The sequence below is a fragment of the Falco rusticolus genome, chromosome 4 (assembly GCF_015220075.1).
Source record: "Falco rusticolus isolate bFalRus1 chromosome 4, bFalRus1.pri, whole genome shotgun sequence".
Classification (NCBI taxonomy): Eukaryota; Metazoa; Chordata; class Aves; order Falconiformes; family Falconidae; genus Falco; species Falco rusticolus.
In genome coordinates, this window is record NC_051190.1 from 35,438,492 (window position 1) to 35,457,044 (window position 18,553).

The window sequence follows — 18,553 nt, forward strand, 5'->3', positions numbered from 1 at the left end:
TTGAATCCCATTCAACACTTCCCATTCACATACACTAGTTACAGCAGCAGATGACATGACTTGACCTTCGCCCTCCTAACCAGCTGCATGTACTTCCTTAAGCCCCACACAAACTGCTACTGCAATAATGACTTTCCTCCCAGAGGTCACATCAGATTCTTGCAGCATTTACCAATAATTTCATTTCTCCCTGGAGAAAATGTTTCCTTTTAAGGAAAGTAAACCATGTATACCACATTAAAACTTCATGTACAGTCCAGATGTGAAAAATCTAACAAACATTTAAGCCTTCTACATAGCTAGAAGTTAGGGGTTTGGCTTTTTTCCTTTAGTGCAATATAGGATGCCAGTTTGAGCTAGTTTTAAGGCTTAACCAGCTACAAAAAAAGTCACGTATACTCACACTCCTTTATCCAGAGTTTGGTTCTTTGCAATTTTGCCTATTTTTTTTTTAAACAGCGTGCCTAGGACTGTCCTTTTAAGTCTAAAGGAATTCTAGCTTTAGATGCAGAACTCTGCATTCACACAAGCAGCAGTCCTAAACATGTACAAGAGCTTCTTTCCAATCCAACAATATAAATGTTATTTGAATGGACTTTGTGCTGCACTGAGCTACCACTGATAAGGATACCTACCAGGAGACTAAAATAGTGTCAAATATTTGTTAATGTTTAACTGCTAATAATTCAGTTGCCAGTTTCTATTTAGTATTGGCCTTCCTTATTTAGAAAGCAAATAGTTTCTATGAAACAGTAACTTTTATAGTTTCAAAAGGAAAGGAACATAGCTTACAATAGTTATCATTGTTCCAAAGCAAGAATCTTTTCTCATCATTTAGATACACCACACGAGTAACATTCTAGTGCTTCTCTATGAGTAACATCCTTATGTCGGTTCCTAATTTAATTTTTAAACATACTGTTCATAACCAAACATTTGAATCCTGTACAATTTTTGTGTGAAGTTGCAACAGCCAACAACATTCTACCATCTTTCACAAGTCATTAAGTATTAATATTTAAGATCAATTACATTGTAATCTACAGTGAATGCAAAGCCCTGCTCAAAATTCACTCAGTAATTATGATTGCAACACTAGATCTGAAATTATTTTTTTTCACCAGACTATATATGTGAATGGCTGCACACAAAAGTTTTGGCTTTTTCTTTTTGGCTGCCGGTAATTGTTCCACTTATTAAACATTACATCTCATAATTCAGTTTACAAGTGAAACTGTGAGGAATCAGAACAAGCAGTTCTCTGTTCAGAACAATGAAATGAAAAAAAATCTTGCGAATGACAGAAACAGTAATCTGTAAGTTAAGGGAGGAGCATGTTTGGCTTTTTCTTTTCGATCAGACCATTTTAACAATATGATGGCATCACATTGCACTTTCTCTAAAAGGAGGTAACAATTCTACATACCTCCTAAAAACCAGTTAGTAAAGAAGAAATCACATTACAGACCTTCAAGTTTAGTGTTCATCTAACGCTGAAAAACTGAGCCAATTTGGAAAACATTTAAAAATTAGAGTATACATAGAAAAGTAAGAAGTTAGTCCAGTAATTTACAAGAGAACATTGAAAGACATGAGTTCACAAGGAAGTACAACCACAGTATTCTGAGTAAACATTTTCCTTAAATCCACCTCTAGTATTCGATAAGGTGTGGCATAAAACCAATTGTACATTAGATTTTTAAGACCTACCGTATTTGCTAATGGTGGGCTCAAACTAGTGTTAGTTCAAAACCAGAAGAAATCACAAGAAATTTGTCCACACAAGAATTTTAGGTATCATTAATCTAGATCATTAATATAGATCTGTCTTCTCAGTTACATCTAAATATAAAGTCATAAATATTTCATAAAGCATCAGAGTATTTGTTCATCAGCAAGGGATCTGTTTTGGTGGTGTATCCTCCCCCAAATGCTTCAGCATTATGAAAATAATTCCCAACGTCACTGGACGAAACCCGCCTATTCTTAAGAGTCATCATTACATCACTTGCAACTATGAAGAATGTACAGGTATGCCAACATCACTATTTTTACTTGTCTACTTACAAAATCTTAAAATCCAAGTTATTCCATAATAACGATGAAACTTACAAGAGTCAATGTAAATTGTGTATTTACACTATAAACAACTTCTACTACATTTGCAACTTTGCATCAATAGTTTAACATAGATATTTTAAAAGCACCCTTACAAACAAAAGTATTGCACTGGCATCATAAAAATTCACAGTAAGTTTAACTTCCAGACCTTGGTAAAACAGTGCAAGAGCTTTTCATTGTGCAAGAGCTTTTTATCCAAACATTCCCAGGTTATTAAAAATAAAAAAGTTCTATATTACATGCTGCAGTGATTTTTCTGTGAATCAGGTTCTCACTTCTTAAGAGATCTAATTTAGGTTTTCTGTGGGTGTTTTTCACAAGTTCCAGGTATATCCAGTCCAACATTGAAATAGGTGTGTTTGGCAGAGATACAGCTCTATGCGTCCATTTTATACAGAGTCCATAATGTTTTCAGACATTATTCCATAATGACAGAATCCTATTGCATTGAGTAGGCAATTCTCTTTCCACGTTTCACAGCACTTCCCCCACTTCTAGAGGCAGGAACTTTGATAGTCGTGTCTTCAACAGACCCTGAAGAGAATACATTGAGAAAAGGTTACTCCAACATAGTCTTCGAACAAAATCATATAACACTCTAAACTGTTCTTTGAAGTCAGTCTTAAAAGTATTTTTCCTCAGGTTTAACAGTCAACTGGGACCAAAATAAAAGACCCATCAAATCAACAGTCTATCTCCAATAGTGACCAAGCATGGATGTCTCAATAAAGGCATAAGAATAGAGCGTGCAAGTTGTATCGCCTCAGGATATTATTTCAGCTGACACTTACTGCCCCAGGTCTTCCTGAACCAAACATACTATCTTTGCGTCTCTTCCGTTTCTGCCTCTGGCTTTTTGAATCAGTAAATTTTCTCTCTGTCACACCGTCCCATGTCAAATAATCCCACACTTAGTTACATAGCACATGACAACTTGTTGGTTCCTGCTTTGTCTTGAAAGAGGCATGCCTTATGTACCTTTTCCATACCACTTATGACTGTATAGACCTCCAGGGTATTTTATACTCTGCATCTCTCTTTAGGCTCAGGGACACTGATCTATTTGTTATTCCTTTAATAGAATCATTCCGTATCTTGGGAATTCTCACCCTTCTCATTCACTTCTACTATATAATTTTTAGGATAGGAAATCAGAACAGCATGCAATATTCCATTAATAACATCAAAAATTATTAAAGGCAGGAACCAGAAAATTATCAAAATGACAAAAACGCATAGTTTCTGTAATGAACAAACTTCCTTATTAAGGCAAGTTGATTTTCCAAACACTTGCACTTTGTTTTTTAAGGTTGTGAGAAATCTGAAGTTAATGGCTTGGGAAGCTTTTCTAATGGCCAGTATGATGTAGGGGGTTTTGCTGGCTTTGTTTGTTTTCAGGGTTGGGGTTTGTTGTTTTTTTTTCATGTGTGTGTGGTGGTGTTTCTTCCCCTTGACAATATCTGCCCAAACATGTTTAACCCGTTTGGTGAAGTTCATAAATATCTCCAGATGCAGAGAGGATTCAGTCTATCAGTAAGGTCTGATCCGATTCAGGCAGATATTTATGAAAATCTATAAAGTACTTCAGATTAACTTCAAAAGGGAACCCTGAATTACCTTTGGAGGTACAACTGTTTGTTATCCATTATTTTACCTTGGAAGTTACAATCATGGTTTGCATTACAATGTGTAACATAACTCCTTCTGTTTTGGTTCCTTCTGAATTACTGATGCAATTGTACCTAAGTTTGTTTACTGCAGCACTAGAAGATGCTGTTTACTTGTCATAACTTACAACAAAGCACTCTATATATCTGCCTTTATAGGAAATAATAAACCATAGATTATTTCTAATTAAAATCAGTAATAAGACTTGAAATATTTAAAAATCATGGATAACTTCCACTACCAGAAGTTCATTACAACAAAATACACATCTACATATGCATATCAAAAGTAGGACCATCTACAGAGAGAGCATATTATCTACTTGTATTGCGTTTGTGTGGCAAGGTTTTGGTTGCAGAGGGCTACGGGTGTGGCTTCTGTGAGAACATGCCAGAAGCTTCCCCCATGTCCAATGGAGCCAATGCCAGCCGGCTCCAAGACGGACCCACCGCTGGCCAAGGCCGAGGTAATCAGCAACGGTGGTAGCGCCTCTGGGATAACGTATTAAGAAGGGGGGTGGGGGTGGAAATCTGTGTCAGCAGGAGAGAGGAGTGAGACTACGAGAGCAACAACTCTGCAGACACCAAGGTCAGTGCAGGAGGCAGGAGGTGCTCCAGGTGCCAGAGCAGAGATTCCCTGGCAGCCTGTGCTGAAAACCATGGTGAGGCAGGCCGTCCTCCTCAGCCCATGGAGGTCCATGGTGGAGCAGATGTCCACCTGCAGCCCACACTGGAGCAGGGAGATGCCTGAAGGAGGTCGTGACCTGTGGGAAGCCCACACTGGAGCAGGTTTGCTGGCCGAGCTTGTGACCCCATAGGGGACCCACACTGGGGCAGCCCGTTCCTGAAGGGCTGCACCCCAAGGGAGGGACCCATGCTGGAGCAGTTCATGAAGTACTACAGTCTGCAGGAAGGCCTCATGTTGGAGAAGTTCATGGAGAACTGTCTCCCATGGGAGGGACACCATGCTGCAGCAGGGGAAGAGCGTGGGGAGGAAGGAGCAGCAGAAAACATGTGATGAACTGACCGTAACCCCCATCCCCCAGCACCACTCTGGGGGAAGATGTAGAGAAATTGAAAATTAAGTTAAACCCGGGAAGAAGGGAGGGGTGTGAGGAAGGGTTTTTTTTCTGATTTGAATGGTAGTAAATTCATTTCCCCAAGTTGAGTCTGTTTTCTCCATGATGGTAACTGCTGAGTGATCTCCCCATCCTTATTTCAACCCACAAGCCTTCCGTTGTATTTTCTCTCCCCTGTCCAGTTGAGGAGGGGAGTGATAGAGCTGTTTTGGTGGGCACCTGGCATCCAGTCACAGTCAAACCACTAGGCTACTGAACTCAATACCTATAACTGCCATAATCTTTACATGGAAAAGGTCAGACATAGTAATTCACAAGTGTTTTTCTTCCCTGCAAATATGGATCTTTATCTGTCAATTCTAGACCCATTTCAGAAAAAAAGTCTACAAAGAAGAGAATGACTCATTTTCAAGAGCCTGTTTCCTAATTGCAGATATAGTTAATAATAAACTAAATAGAAATTACAAATCTTTTAAAGTTGTGTTGCTGTTGTTCTTTTCCACCTGCATTTTCTATTAACAGCTATCTCCCTACTGTTAGAACTTCCTCTCAAGAAAATTCTTTGACTTTCATGAAAGATGACTATTTTTACTTGAACTTTTCTGTAATCCAACAGTAGCTTCAAGATTTAGTTTCTAAGAGCAGAAGAAAAAGCTGGCTTTGTACACAGAGCTACAAGACGTTCACAATCCTTGAATAGTTCAGCCACTTAGTACCAAATTGTTTTTACAGTTCCTTCAGAAAACAATGTTACATAGTGAAGTGAAAGCTTGACTTTCCCCTCCCCATTTTCAAGACATTAAGTATACTTTTCTTCATAAATAAACATGCCATATTAATGAACACGCTGGAGATACTTTGAAAGGCTGGATGATCGTCAACCATACTTCAAAGCTGGACCTAGACACCTTCTTCTTTGCATACTGGATAGCAGCACATCTTTTTCACAAGACTGAGGCTCAAGACAAGTAGTTTAACTATTGATTGCATCGATGAGTTTCAGACTAGTAGCTACAACTCTACCCTCAAGTTAAAGGCTAGTCAGCATTTCACCTTCGTTGTTGTTGTTCTCCAAGAACGATGCTGCTGCGGAAAAAGGAGCTTCCCCTCAGAAGAGCTCAAGTGGGAAGTGGTTAATGGTTATTTCATCACCCCACACTTATTCTGGGCCACCGTCGGGTCCAGCTCAGAACCGCATGGCTTGTGTGCCTTCTGCAGCACCCCGGCTCCCACGGCCCCCCCCGCCTTTCCCACCCTCAGACGCCTACAGGAAGCGTCTCCCCTGCCCGATCAAACCCGGCCCGCCTGTCCCACTCCATTTCTATTCTCACCCGAGCTGAGAGAGAGTCCCACAACATTTTTTTAAAATAGCGTCAGCTGGGAGCAGGCGGCTCAGAATCCCAAGTTTTTAATCGAACCTCGGGTAAGAGTTTTCTCAAGCGTTAGACACAGTTCAGGCTCGCCCCCGGCGGCCCCTGTGGCGGGAGCCCGGCGGCCCGCCCCGGCCCGGCCTCCCCGGCTCTCACCTGCTGGAGTCGGCGGGGCGGCCCCGCAGGCCCCCGGCGCGCTGCAGCTCCAGGTCGGTGGCGGCGGCGGCAGCAGCGCGGGAGCGCGGGGAGGCGGCGAAGGCGGAGGAGAGGCGGAGGCTGAGGCCGTGCACCAGCCGCCGCAGCAGGGTGTCCCCGCCGCCCTTGGGCAGCGCCAGCCCCACGTCGTCGCGCAGCTCCTCCGGCGGCACCTCGAGGTTGCCCGCGTACCAGAACACCCACCAGATGAGGCTGAGGAAGATGCCGATGCCGCCCGCGTAGATGAGCAGGTCGGAGAAGAACACGTCGGCGAACACGCCGGCCAGCAGCACCGCCAGCCCCAGCGCGTCGAAGGCCAGCGCCAGCCAGAAGGCGGCCACGCAGCGGCCCAGCCCGCCGGGGGCCGCCATCGCGGGGGAGCGGCGGCAGCAGCGGCGCAACCGCCGCCTCGGGCCGCCCGCACCTGAGGGGAAGGCGGGGCGCGGCGCCGCACCTGAGGGGGACGGCCAGGCCACGCCCCTCCTCCCGCACCTGCGAGTGGGGCCACGCCCCCCTCGGGGGGGCTCTTGCCACGCCCCGGTGGCCGCCCGCCGAGGTGAGGGAAGGCGGGAGGGCCGTCGCCCGCCGCGGTGAGGTGAGGGAGGGCGGGACGGGCACGGGCCCTCTCCTCCTCTTACCTTAAACTGCCCTAGGGGGAGCTGACAGCTCGCTCACTGGGGCCCGGTTCCGCAGCTGGCCTCTCCTCGCCAGTGGTGTCTAGACGTCGCTCACACGCCCCTTCCTCCAGCCCCTGAGGCCGGCGCACCGCCGCTTCTTAAGCCTGGACGTTCCACTCGGCAGGCGCGGCTGCTGGAGAGGGATCTGTAGTGATTGTCAGCGTCCTGGAGTCGCGGCATCCCTTGGAAGTGCTGGTCGTCTCCATTTCGTTGTGCAGGTGAGCGGGAGGCAGACGCAGCTGGACCCGTGTAGCTGTTTCCAGCTGAGGCAGCATCACCTTGTGAGGCCTTTGCCTGAGTTTGCTCAAGTTCCTTGGAAGGGAGGTGCGTCACACAGGTGGTCTTGAGACAAACGTACATGTTGGAGACCACCACACTTGGACAAGGAGGCAGCTATTAGGCATCAGTGATTTGCAAGGCAGTTGTAATGTGCATTGGCAAAGTCATATAGACTAACTACCTGCTTGAGGAGGTTCGCTCAGAATGTGTAGTTAGAATACAACTGCAGGTTAACAAGCAGGAAACTAGTTGTGAATGCAACATCTAGCAAGTGAAACAGTTTATGTAAAAGGCAAGGTGGATATTTCAGTTCACTCTTGTGTCAGTTAATGACCTCGTACATATCTTTTAACACTCCCAAGTCCTCAAGTACAAGAACTATATTTGGCTGTAGGCTCTTGTGCACATACTGTCATGAGGCCCTTATGTGACAGCTTGTTTAACGATGGGTAAGTCACACTGTTCTAATAACAAGAAATACCAAGCCAATGCAAAGTCTGACAGGCTGAAAAGCGTATGCAGCTTCCACGTACTTGTGGAAGTACAGTGTGCCAAGAATGGTGCCGTGGAAGAAGACTGTTCTTCCAATGACAATTAGTGCTATCAGTTTACTATAACAAGACTACAGACTCAATTCGTTTCATAGCGTTTGGCTCACTTACATTGCTCCTGCTGAACATTGAGAATCAAGACTAGGTAAAGCCACTTCTTCATCAATGACTGCCTGTGTTAGTGATGTCCTTAGGAAATCACAAGCTGAAATCCTCTTAAAAGAAAAAAAGCTAAAATCATTGTAAGTACTTCAACAATAAAATACCTTTCACTTTGATAACTGGTACCATTTCTATCTTGAGAATTATAGTACCAAAAAGCCTATGCTGCTACTCTTCCTGATTATTTTCAAATATCTTTTGTATTTTAAAGTTTAAACCTTGCTTTATATAACAACTATGGTTCTACCGCAGCCTCATGTTACAGTGTTAAATAACCTTCTAAATTTTGTTCCTCTCAAAAGCATAAGAGAGAGAAGATAATGTACCAGTTAGCGAAGTTTGAGTGAGGTTCATATACCTGCTTAGTTTAGGGGGGTTTATTCCATTAGAATCAGAATAACTCCTAGGAAGTCAAATTAATTTTAAGATTACATACTTAACCTGATGGCAGTAGGAATTCTAATAATCATATACAGTCCTAAAAGAAACAAATAATCATGACAGTTTTGCTTAATTTGAAGACTGACAGGGTGAGAAGGCAGATCTAATTACAATAAAATAACAAATACTGAGGGAATTTTAAACAGAATTCAGTTTTAATAATCTTAACTCTGATTCTTGGGAAAAAAAGAGCTATTTTAAGTCATAGTTCTAGCGTTCTGGCATTCTTACTATGTGCACACCAAACTTACCTCCCCTTAGGGCCCACAATGTAATTAACTCCTACAAAAATGAGTTTGTGAACAAGTTTCCATTGTCTTACCTGCATTCCTCCTGCCAAGGTTTTGGTTTGGTAGTATTCAGATATTTGCTTTATTATTAGCTGTTGTTCTTCCCAGTAATGCTAAACTGAAGGGCTAACTTGAATGTGTAAGTTACATTATCACCCTCATCCTACCAAACATGCATACAAATATAATGATTTTTTATAAGCATGGCAGAAGGCTTACAGACCAGCTACGGCATAAACTAGTCTCATTTTTTCTAGGCAGATGGTATTTTTCCTCCTTATTTATCTGTCCATTGAAATTCCTTTTTCAGCAAGAGCTCAACGTTGTTCAAAACATAACACTGTTGAAGTTACTAACACATTAATTTATCGCCAATTCTTTTTTTAAAAAAGCACCCAGCCATATAAATCATAGTAGAAGTTAATGTAGTTTTGAAGTTTTTCCTCTTGCAAAAGGAGTAGTTCAGCAGATGTTTTTGGGGAAAGAAAGGCACTTTGGCTCCAGTGCAGTAGTAAGTTGCAAGGTGGCTGCACTAAGTTGTTTCACTGTAGTTTGTTTCAAATAGTTACTGCAGTCTTTTGAAAGACTAGCTTCCTGATGCCAGTTTATCTCTGTGCAGAACATGAGTTAGTTCCCACTTCGGAGAAAATATTTTGTTAGTGACTCCTTGCAGAAGCTTGTCCTAATCTAATTAAGAGTTTACTTTTAACACAGGTAGCAAATCTTAATAATAAAACAATACTTTAATAAAAAAATAGAATGTTGGTATTTTGAGAGTTATTGACTTCCCTTCTAGCCTCCATCGGCCACTCTGCTTTCAGTACTTCTAAAAAGGACATGAATGATGAACTCGCTCACATTAATGATACACAAAAAATTCTGGCTATTACCTGGGTTCCACAAAGCACTCAATGCAAGGCTACGCAGCTCCATAAAGAAAACACTGTTTTTATTTCCTGAAGGGTTTAAAGAGCTTAGGTATGTCTTGACAATTGTGTATGTTAAAATACTATTATTTTACACTCTTAATAGAGAAAAAACTAACAGACAGATTTTTCTATTAAAAAATCCAAAGCTTTAACTAAGGACAAATAATACTATTGAAAATGTTGCATAAGAATTTAACCAAAGCCCTCATTTAAATTCAGAATTATGAGGCTCCAATAGAATTTGTAGTACTACAGCTTTATTGTAAGACTGATAATTTTACTAGCCATACCATAAATGGATTTTACAGTTCTTTCCACTTTCAATTTTAAAATACGATAAAGGTTGTAAGGTTAAAGAGGTAGTACCATAAGTAATTATTTAGATGTCTACTAAACCTTTCACCTTTGATTTTTAAAGTTGGTCAGAATAAATATTACAGGAATAAAAATGGTTGGTCTGTAAGAATTTATACATAAAACACTCAGGATTTGCTTTAGTCTCTTGATGGTCATTCCCAGAAATGCCCTTACAAAGGCTCAGACATAAGTACTGCACACTAGTTGTTTATATAAGACTGAGCTTAATGCTCTCCAACGTGCCTTTCGGAGCTAAACAAACTCAGCCCTCAGGGAGGTGTTTTCCACCTTAGCTGTTTCTGCCAACACAGAAAATACAATTATCTTTGTTTGAAGGGCAATTGTGCTAAGAACATGAAGTGGTGATTTGGTCCTTACAGCTTGTCAGTTGAAATCAGTTCACTGAAAACAACTGTGTTTTACACCCAATTTAATTCTGTAATGCATCAGGAATAAGCACAGTTTAAATCTGAATGTAGTTTTTCGTATTTCCTCCCTTCTTGATTAGCTAAGTGACAGGCTTTCCCAGGTCTCTTAAGCAATAAAAACATTACTAAGAAATAGTTTCCTGAATAAACGTAATAGTTTTAACTCCATCATTCAACACTGACCTTCAGTACATACAGTCCACCAAGTTGAGCAACATACCTCCCTGCAACAATAGTAACTTACTGCATCTGAGCCAGGGTGACTACTGCAAATGCCTCCAAGTGAAGATCTGTGATAGCTTTGTCAAATTATTATCCAGTAGTTTTCTGAATTCTAAATACGTATTTTTTTTAATAAAAGAGTACATTACTCATAGGAAGAATAAAAATCACATCAGTAGTGTTACATCTTATTTAACTGTCAAAATCCTGGATACACTGCAACATAAAAGGAAAAAATTCAGTTATACTTTTTATATATATACATTTTCCCCCCCAATGGGTTAGTTTGTAGCTGTGTCAATCAGATGCTCTACATGTCTTACCTAGCTGTATGAATTCCAGTGCTGCTATTAAAGAAAAGGCAAGACTAACTACTGCAGTCCCAACATAGGTTGGCTCAAGGTGCTGCAGAATTTCAAGGCAGTACTTATTATTTTTAACATGAAGGATGTTTTTGCAGCACCAACAAGCTAGTACGGTTCACTATTAATTATTCATACAGAAGTTATGATCTTCATTTCATAATTTTCTGCACATCTACAAATTAAGAAGCATTTTAACATTGTTAGATGCAAAAACACATTTCCAAAAAGGCAAGTTCTCTCTCTTTTCTTTGCTATTCTGTTCTTTTACTTTGCCGTTATGGAAGTGAAGTATTATTTTGCAGTCCAGAAAGGGATGTGATTATTTCTGGACAAGATGAGTTATTTTTCTTAGCATGGATCTAACAGGGACCATTGAGTCAGACTTACTTTTTTTGGCTAAGATTAATTTGTTTCTTGATTTAAAAAAATGTGTATGGTAGACTAGAACAAGAGGTCACGAGCTACAAAAAGTTCACGCTATTGATGAAGCAGAATCTTTTCATATTCTTTAGTGTTTCTTTTACCACTTTTTATTCAACACCCAATTACTTTCTAGGTAGCTAGTCTATTGATATGAGATGTCCTAAACAGGCGATGGGATAGGTTTTAGATTTGAGTAAAATACTGCTAATTTCATCATCATCATCTTTCTAGGACTTCACTAGGACTTTTCAACACCATCTGCCTTGTATTCTCACTTTGTAAAGAATGGGAAGTAATCATACAGAGAGCAACAATTTGGTTATCCTGAAAACTTTAAAATTAATCACCTTTCAGTTCGGCAGTGTATATTTTTTATGCTTTTATGGGGTGGGTTCACTTACCTGCCACACCTGAAATTCATACAGCCTTTGGTGTTTTTCAGATGGAACAATATTGTGACCAGCATGCAGAGAAATAAAGCCCAAAAGTGAAGGTAAGGAGATTTTGCTTGATGTCATAAAGTACAAATGGTGAAAGCATATAACAACAAAAGTAAAATTGTGCTTGGTTATTTTTTTTAACATGCATAAATACTCTAGGTTAAGTCAGCTAAAAAATATATTGTTTCATTGTTTGGCTTCTTACCATGCTGCTAACTTACATATCTGGAATAAGATCGATAGATGTCAATCTGTTTTCATGACACTGAAAATTTCAAGAAAAAATGGTAGCAGCTATTTCATGTTTTAAATCACGTTAAATAGATAGCTGCCCTTGCTATGCATGCTTCTGGCTTCAGCTCTTGTCTTTTCCAGTCTTAACAGATGCTTCAGGAAGATATATCTTACAAAATATTTCTCAGTTTTCTTCCTTGGACTAGTCCCCTCCCTATCCTTTGACACTTAAAAGAATTTGAGTGCTTTTAGTTTGGGCCAAGAAAAGATAGAAGGTAAGAAAAAGAGCCAATTAAGATTGTGAGTTTATTTGTTCCAGCTCATCAGTTAAGAAACAAAAAGGAATTGTTTCAAAGTCTCAGTAAAAAACAAGCTCTTGGGATCAAATTTTCCTAAGAAGGTACTTTACTTCATCAATGTATTTACCTACAAAAAAGACAGCACTGAATGACTATATAAAGCATGTTAAAACAGACAACATTCATGCTGACTGTGGCTTGCGTGCTTTCTTGGGTGCTTTTGAAGACTTCTTGGCTGACTGTATTGATTTGCCAGCTTTGGGTGCTGCAAAAGACTTTGCTTCAGGCTTTTTGGGAGTCTTTTTCATCTCTTTTTCATTTGCTGCTTCCTTTGGCAGGCTCAGCTGCTTGGCTTTCTTCTCTTTCGGTGATGTCTGCAAGTCTGCACACTCTTCTGTAACTTTATGTTTTGTTTTTGGAGTCTCCTGAGCTAGAGATTGTTTCTTTCTCTTACCGAGGCGTGGTTTAGCTTTCTTACCCAGGTTCTCACCTCTTTCTGGTCTCTGTTCCATTTTCTGTATTTGAAACACACAAAAAAATTACTATTCTACCTAAGAAACATCTTTGTTGTTTTTCAAGAAAGATCAATGCAAACCATTATAAATGACAAATGCTTTCCACTAATTGAGCTGTGCCCTAGCCCAAATAATCTATTCAGCATTTCAGTCTGGAAGCAGGGGATTAAACACAGAATGACATCACAAAAATAATGAAAAGATAACAAAATATTAAGAAAGTTAAATAGATTTAACAAACGTAAGGATCCTCTCAGCCAGTCAAGCCACTGACCTCTGCTGGCACAGTTGTAAACCACAGTCCTCTTGCTGCATTTCCAGGCTTAATATACCGGAAAGAGAGATCAGCTCTATTTGAAGTCCAGCTATACAACTGACTGCACTCTTACCTGCGCATGAGGCTTAGCATTCCCTAGAGTTCATCACATATTCCCAAATGACCCTCTTGAAAGAAGGCTGCTGTCATCAGAACAATTCATACAATCCAGCTCTACCTGCATCTATTCCAAGTCTCTGGAAACAGGGCTCTAGCAATCACATCATGTGAGATAATGTAGGCCTGTTGCACAAGGGCAGCTTGAAACAAACTGTGTGAATGTTTTTGGTGCGCCTGCACATAATCATAGTTTTAGTTTGGGCATCCATGAAGAGGTACATCGTTGGTTTAAGGATATGCTCCCATCATGAATGCAGTATAAGCAAGTCGAATTTGTAAGTGTTACTGTTTTATTCATTAACCAGTATCTTGGAAAGATACTTGAAATGTATATCAGTCTGGTTGTTTTGCAGACATGTTAATCGTATGAACCACACTGGCAAGAGTAAGTCCATACAGTACTTCATGCAAGCTGCTAGCTCTCAGTTTATATTATGTGACTGTTAACGTTCCATACTACTATGTAGAGAATGTTATGTGTTCTCCCTCAAGTTTTGCACCCCAGGCAGAACATGATACATTCAAATTTTAATTTTGCAAGACATTTTGGTTTTTTTTAAATTAAAACTTTTATAATTTAAAGTACTAAGCTGTTAATAATTTACCATTTCTTCTGACTTCAGGCCTGCTATTTAACCTAGATAAAATCGCTGCCATTTAGAAAAATACATGTAAGGACAAAACCCACTAGCTTGCTTTTGTCTGTAATAGGGTTTAACTAAAAAATAAAGTAATAAAAAAAATCTCAAAACCAAAAAATCCTCAAACTAACCATGTCCCCAAGGCACCCCTCCCTGCCTACACTCAGCTCTTGTTTTCAAGATATAGTCACAAAAAATCCAGTTCACTTACAGTGTGTTAACAGGCACTGTTCCTTAAGAAGCAACAAATGATTTAAACAGTTGCAAATCTTTAGTTTTAACTGAAATGTGAATTTCTCAGTTTTATTAAACGATTACCTTCAGCTCAGCTAAGATGGTTGTTTGCATAGGTACCAGTTGTGGAATTTCTTCATCATCATCACCACCACCTGGTTCTTGGACTACTTTTTCTTTTATCACAGGCTCCTGGGTAGCAGCAGCATTAATTCCAGTTGCCAGAGTCACTTGGCTTGAATTCAGTTCTTTAGCTGCCTTCTTTGGTTTCTTGTTCTTTCCCTTCTAGAATTGGAAGTACATCTCAGACAAATCCCCATAACATCTCTAAATATATAATAATTATTTTAATATGGTTAAAAATAAGACAGTCTAGCAACATTTATTTAAATACTGTTGTTCAATAGACCTGGACTGGTCAACTGTATGTAAAATATGAAAAAAACTACATTACTTTCATAAGTTTATAATACATAGCTCATAAGTAAGCAATAATAATGTCAAGATTACAGTCTTTCATGCTCTAATTTTATTTTGGACAAAAGAATATACTAAGAAGAACTCAATACAAATGAATACTCAATTGTTTTCTTTTTAAAAGTAGGTACCCCCCCCCAAATATACATATATAAGAGCTTGTGAATTACTCAGACGCCACTGATTAACATATATATGGATTCAGACTATGCATTCATTATTTATTGGCTAATTAGTATTTTGAGAAGGCAAATATGAATAAACAATACAAAATTCTAAGAAAGAATCTCAGCTCCCTACAGTTTAAGACTAGAAAGTAAACTTACTTCCAGTTTGCTTTACAACCCATCAGGGACTCACCATAATTTTGTTAGTATTACTAAGTATTTGAAGCACTCGGGAATCTGGAGCACCTAACGCACCTGTAGCCATAAATGCCTTGGATCAACCGCTAAAACATTTAAACCCAACACATCAGACACTACAATGCATAAAAGGAAGCCAAAAAACTAGTCGTTCTAATTTGGTTTTATGAGAAGTGTGAGGAATTGTTTTGGTTTTTTTTTTACCTTTACTTCCTTTTTTTTGAGAGATGGCTGGCTGTCAAGCTCATCCAAGTTGGAGATATTTGCAGTGAAAATCGGAAGTGCAACCGATTTAAGTGTTTTGAGGTGAAGAATTTTTACATTTTTCCAATTCTGCAACAACAAACACAGTATATGATGCAAAAATAATAAGGCTGAATTATGAACTGGCTTGGCTTTAATGCAATCAATCAGCAGTACCTTTGGTAACTTCTTAGCAATCACCTCAGCTGCTGCAATGATATTATCCAGTATCTCATCAGCTTTCATTCCAGTGTGACCTATACGTGCTGTACTGAAAGTGAAGAGTACATACTTGGGTTTAGGCATACCCAGAAATGAAAAAAGCCCACTTATATGAAGTTTTATTAACTTTCATAAAGGATGGCTGGCTATTGCAGAAGTCTTTTGTAATAAAAGTTAGAATAGATTTACCTGGATTAAGTTTTCTGTATTCGACTATGCAACTTCTGCCTTATATTGCTAAGCATATCACCAATTTAGATCCTTTTAGGTGCACAATAAATGAAAAAAGTCTTACAAGAATAGAATACTTTGGAAGTTTTTATCTAATTTAACAGTAATATTTTTCTAAGATTGTACATGCTCTTTGACAGTGACAGGTGCCTAGAAATTCCTTAGGCAGAAGGAAAAAAAGATAGAAAACCTTTACAGTAAAACTTAAGTAGAACTACCACTTCCTTTATTCAGGTTAAGGTTCAAAATGGCCCATATCTGGAATGGTGACCCTTAACCTCTTTTATTGACATATTAATGGAATAAAAATACTTCACTTAAAGGACAGTTATACCTTAACTATAGGAATTTTAAGTGAAATATTAATCTACTCATACTTACTAACAGCACCCTTTGTTGGTAACTGGGAGTGTAGTCCCCTGGATACGTTTTTGTACTTCCTTAGCAAGATTTCTGGCTTTCAGGTTTACAGATAAAGGTGCCCTGAAAAAGAAAGGCAGGGGATTAAAAAAAACCCACAACTAAAACCAACCCCCATAAAACATGCAAACCAACCCCCCACCTCCCCTGCCAAAACACACCCAACCAAAACTTTACTAAGAATCATCTCATCTTAAAAAACATAATACAAAATGGATATACAGATTTTAAAGACCTACTTTTTCCTTTCATAAAAGTGTTTTCCTAGATGTGAGGGCAAGAGCCTTCTAATTCGGTCATCAGATAGAAAGAGATCAAATCTGTTCAGGAGGCGACGCTTTGCTTCAAACATTTTATACTCTTTTTTGAGAGTTTTGTATGAGATGATCTGCAATGCAAGTAACAGTTTAGTCCCCATTGCTGAAAATGTCACTTAGAATACTTCTTGGAACTGCACAGAATTAACTTGCATCACTAGTGGTTTATCATGGTGCATTATTTTAGAATGCTGAAGACAAAAGAAAAAGGATACAGTACATTTTGTTTTAAGAATCAAACAATACGGGCCTCTTGCACGGTGACTGGGAATCACGAAACAGAACTAGACTACATGGTAACATCTAAATCAAGGTTAAGTATAACAGTAGAATTTTTGTATTGCTAGTAGCATAAACTATCCAATCTGGCTGCAAAGAACTCAAATATTCTTTTATATTGTAAGTTCTTCCAGTTGCTTAGTCAAACTAAATATTGAGCATTTATTTAGCAATTACATCTTATTTCTAAAGATCCTGTTTCAGATTGAAGAAATTATTCTGAGTAAATTTTGAGGGTTAGAAAACCTGCAGTTTCACTAGGCAGAAAAACCTTACTAGCAATTGTTAACTCAGAACCACTGAGATTAAACTAGTAGTAGTATTAAAACATTTTAACTTAATTTTTATTAAAAATTTTAAATATTAAAAGTTGCAGAAAACAACTACTTTTCATGTGTACAAGAGGAAAGAAATGGCAGTACTGCACTAAACCATCATGTATCTCTCTTACCTGGCTAACACTTCTGATCCCATTCTGGATTAGAAGTTTCCTGTAGAAATTTTCAGTCTGTTCTGCTGATAAATTTGGTTCATCCTTTGTGAAAAGGCAAACCTCAGCAGTTTCTGGTCGAATGCCATGAGGCAGTGGTCTGCAATGAGAATATGGGATGGACAGGGAATGTCTAGGAGGAGAAATAAGTTTTTTCACAACTAGGTCTACACTGAGAGATCATCACCCTTTAACAAGTACTACAGGGAAGCTATGTATCTAGATTCTGTTCTTTGTTAAGTACTAAACATCCTCAGTGGAACCTGTGCCTTTTAAAGCACGTAGAACTGTGAACGTTAAAAAAATCCTATACCATGGCTCCAGTCAGATACACGGCTGAATCCATCTGTCCTGCCAGGCACCATTACCACAAAGGTCCTGGGAGGAGGAGCATCTCCGTACACCATCGACGCATCCACTCATTAGACGAGTCTCTGTAATACTGAGACCCGGACAAACAGATGTCAACTTTCTCAATATAGCCTTGCTACGGTTTAAAAGAAAACTTATATTTCATATTCAGTGTTGGGTGTCACAAGAAAGGAGAAGGGGTCTTTCTAATGATTTGGTGGTGGGTTAAGGCAAATAAAAGGTTGATTTCTGCTCTGGAGCGTCGGGACTGAAAGGCCCATCACATCCCTTGTGACTGGTAACCACCAAGCCCCGCGCTGGGTGCGCAGGAACCAGCACCGCCGCCGCCCGCTCCGTGGCGCTCGGGCTCTGCGAAGCGCTCCTGCCCCAGCCCAAGGACACAAGCAACCCGCGTAACTACGCGGCCGCGGGCGAACGCCTTACATTTTGATGACCTGTGCCACCCGCGGGACCTTCCAGACGGTCACCAGGAGGTGGACGCTCTCGCTTTCGTTGAGGAGCAGCGCGTCTCCCTTGGCCTTACTGCTGGCGTACGCCAGGAGGGCCTCCACCGCCTTCTTCACCTGAAACAGCACAACAGCGGCAGCAGCCGGGGTTAAAACCCGGCCCGGCCCGGCCCGCCCCGGCCGCGCTCCCAGCCCGCCGGCCCGCGGTACCTGGGCGCGCTCCAGGTGCTCCGGCTCCTTCCCCATGGCTCCGCCGGCGCCACGTGCGGCCCCTGCGGCTGCGCACACGCTGCCTTCCGGGGCACGGCGGGGCATGTCCGGTGGCGGGCGCACGCG

At 40.4% G+C, this 18,553-nt stretch overlaps 2 protein-coding genes across 2 annotated transcripts; both read right to left on the reverse strand.

The window, feature by feature from the left end:
• Nucleotides 1-2,117: 2,117 nt before the first annotated feature.
• TMEM238 (transmembrane protein 238) lies at nucleotides 2,118-7,051 on the reverse strand. Its single transcript, XM_037387289.1, has 2 exons — nucleotides 6,394-7,051; nucleotides 2,118-2,655 (listed from the first exon to the last, which is right to left on the reverse strand). The coding sequence occupies exons 1-2, from the start codon at nucleotides 6,801-6,803 to the stop codon at nucleotides 2,646-2,648; spliced, it is 420 nt and encodes a 139-aa protein (XP_037243186.1). The 5' UTR covers nucleotides 6,804-7,051; the 3' UTR covers nucleotides 2,118-2,645.
• A 5,046-nt stretch (nucleotides 7,052-12,097) lies between these two features.
• On the reverse strand, nucleotides 12,098-18,511 carry RSL1D1 (ribosomal L1 domain containing 1). The gene is made up of 9 exons (XM_037387287.1): nucleotides 18,428-18,511; nucleotides 18,195-18,334; nucleotides 17,361-17,499; nucleotides 16,553-16,701; nucleotides 16,275-16,376; nucleotides 15,618-15,711; nucleotides 15,402-15,530; nucleotides 14,440-14,640; nucleotides 12,098-13,044 (listed from the first exon to the last, which is right to left on the reverse strand). The coding sequence occupies exons 1-9, from the start codon at nucleotides 18,461-18,463 to the stop codon at nucleotides 12,712-12,714; spliced, it is 1,323 nt and encodes a 440-aa protein (XP_037243184.1). The 5' UTR covers nucleotides 18,464-18,511; the 3' UTR covers nucleotides 12,098-12,711.
• Nucleotides 18,512-18,553: the final 42 nt, after the last annotated feature.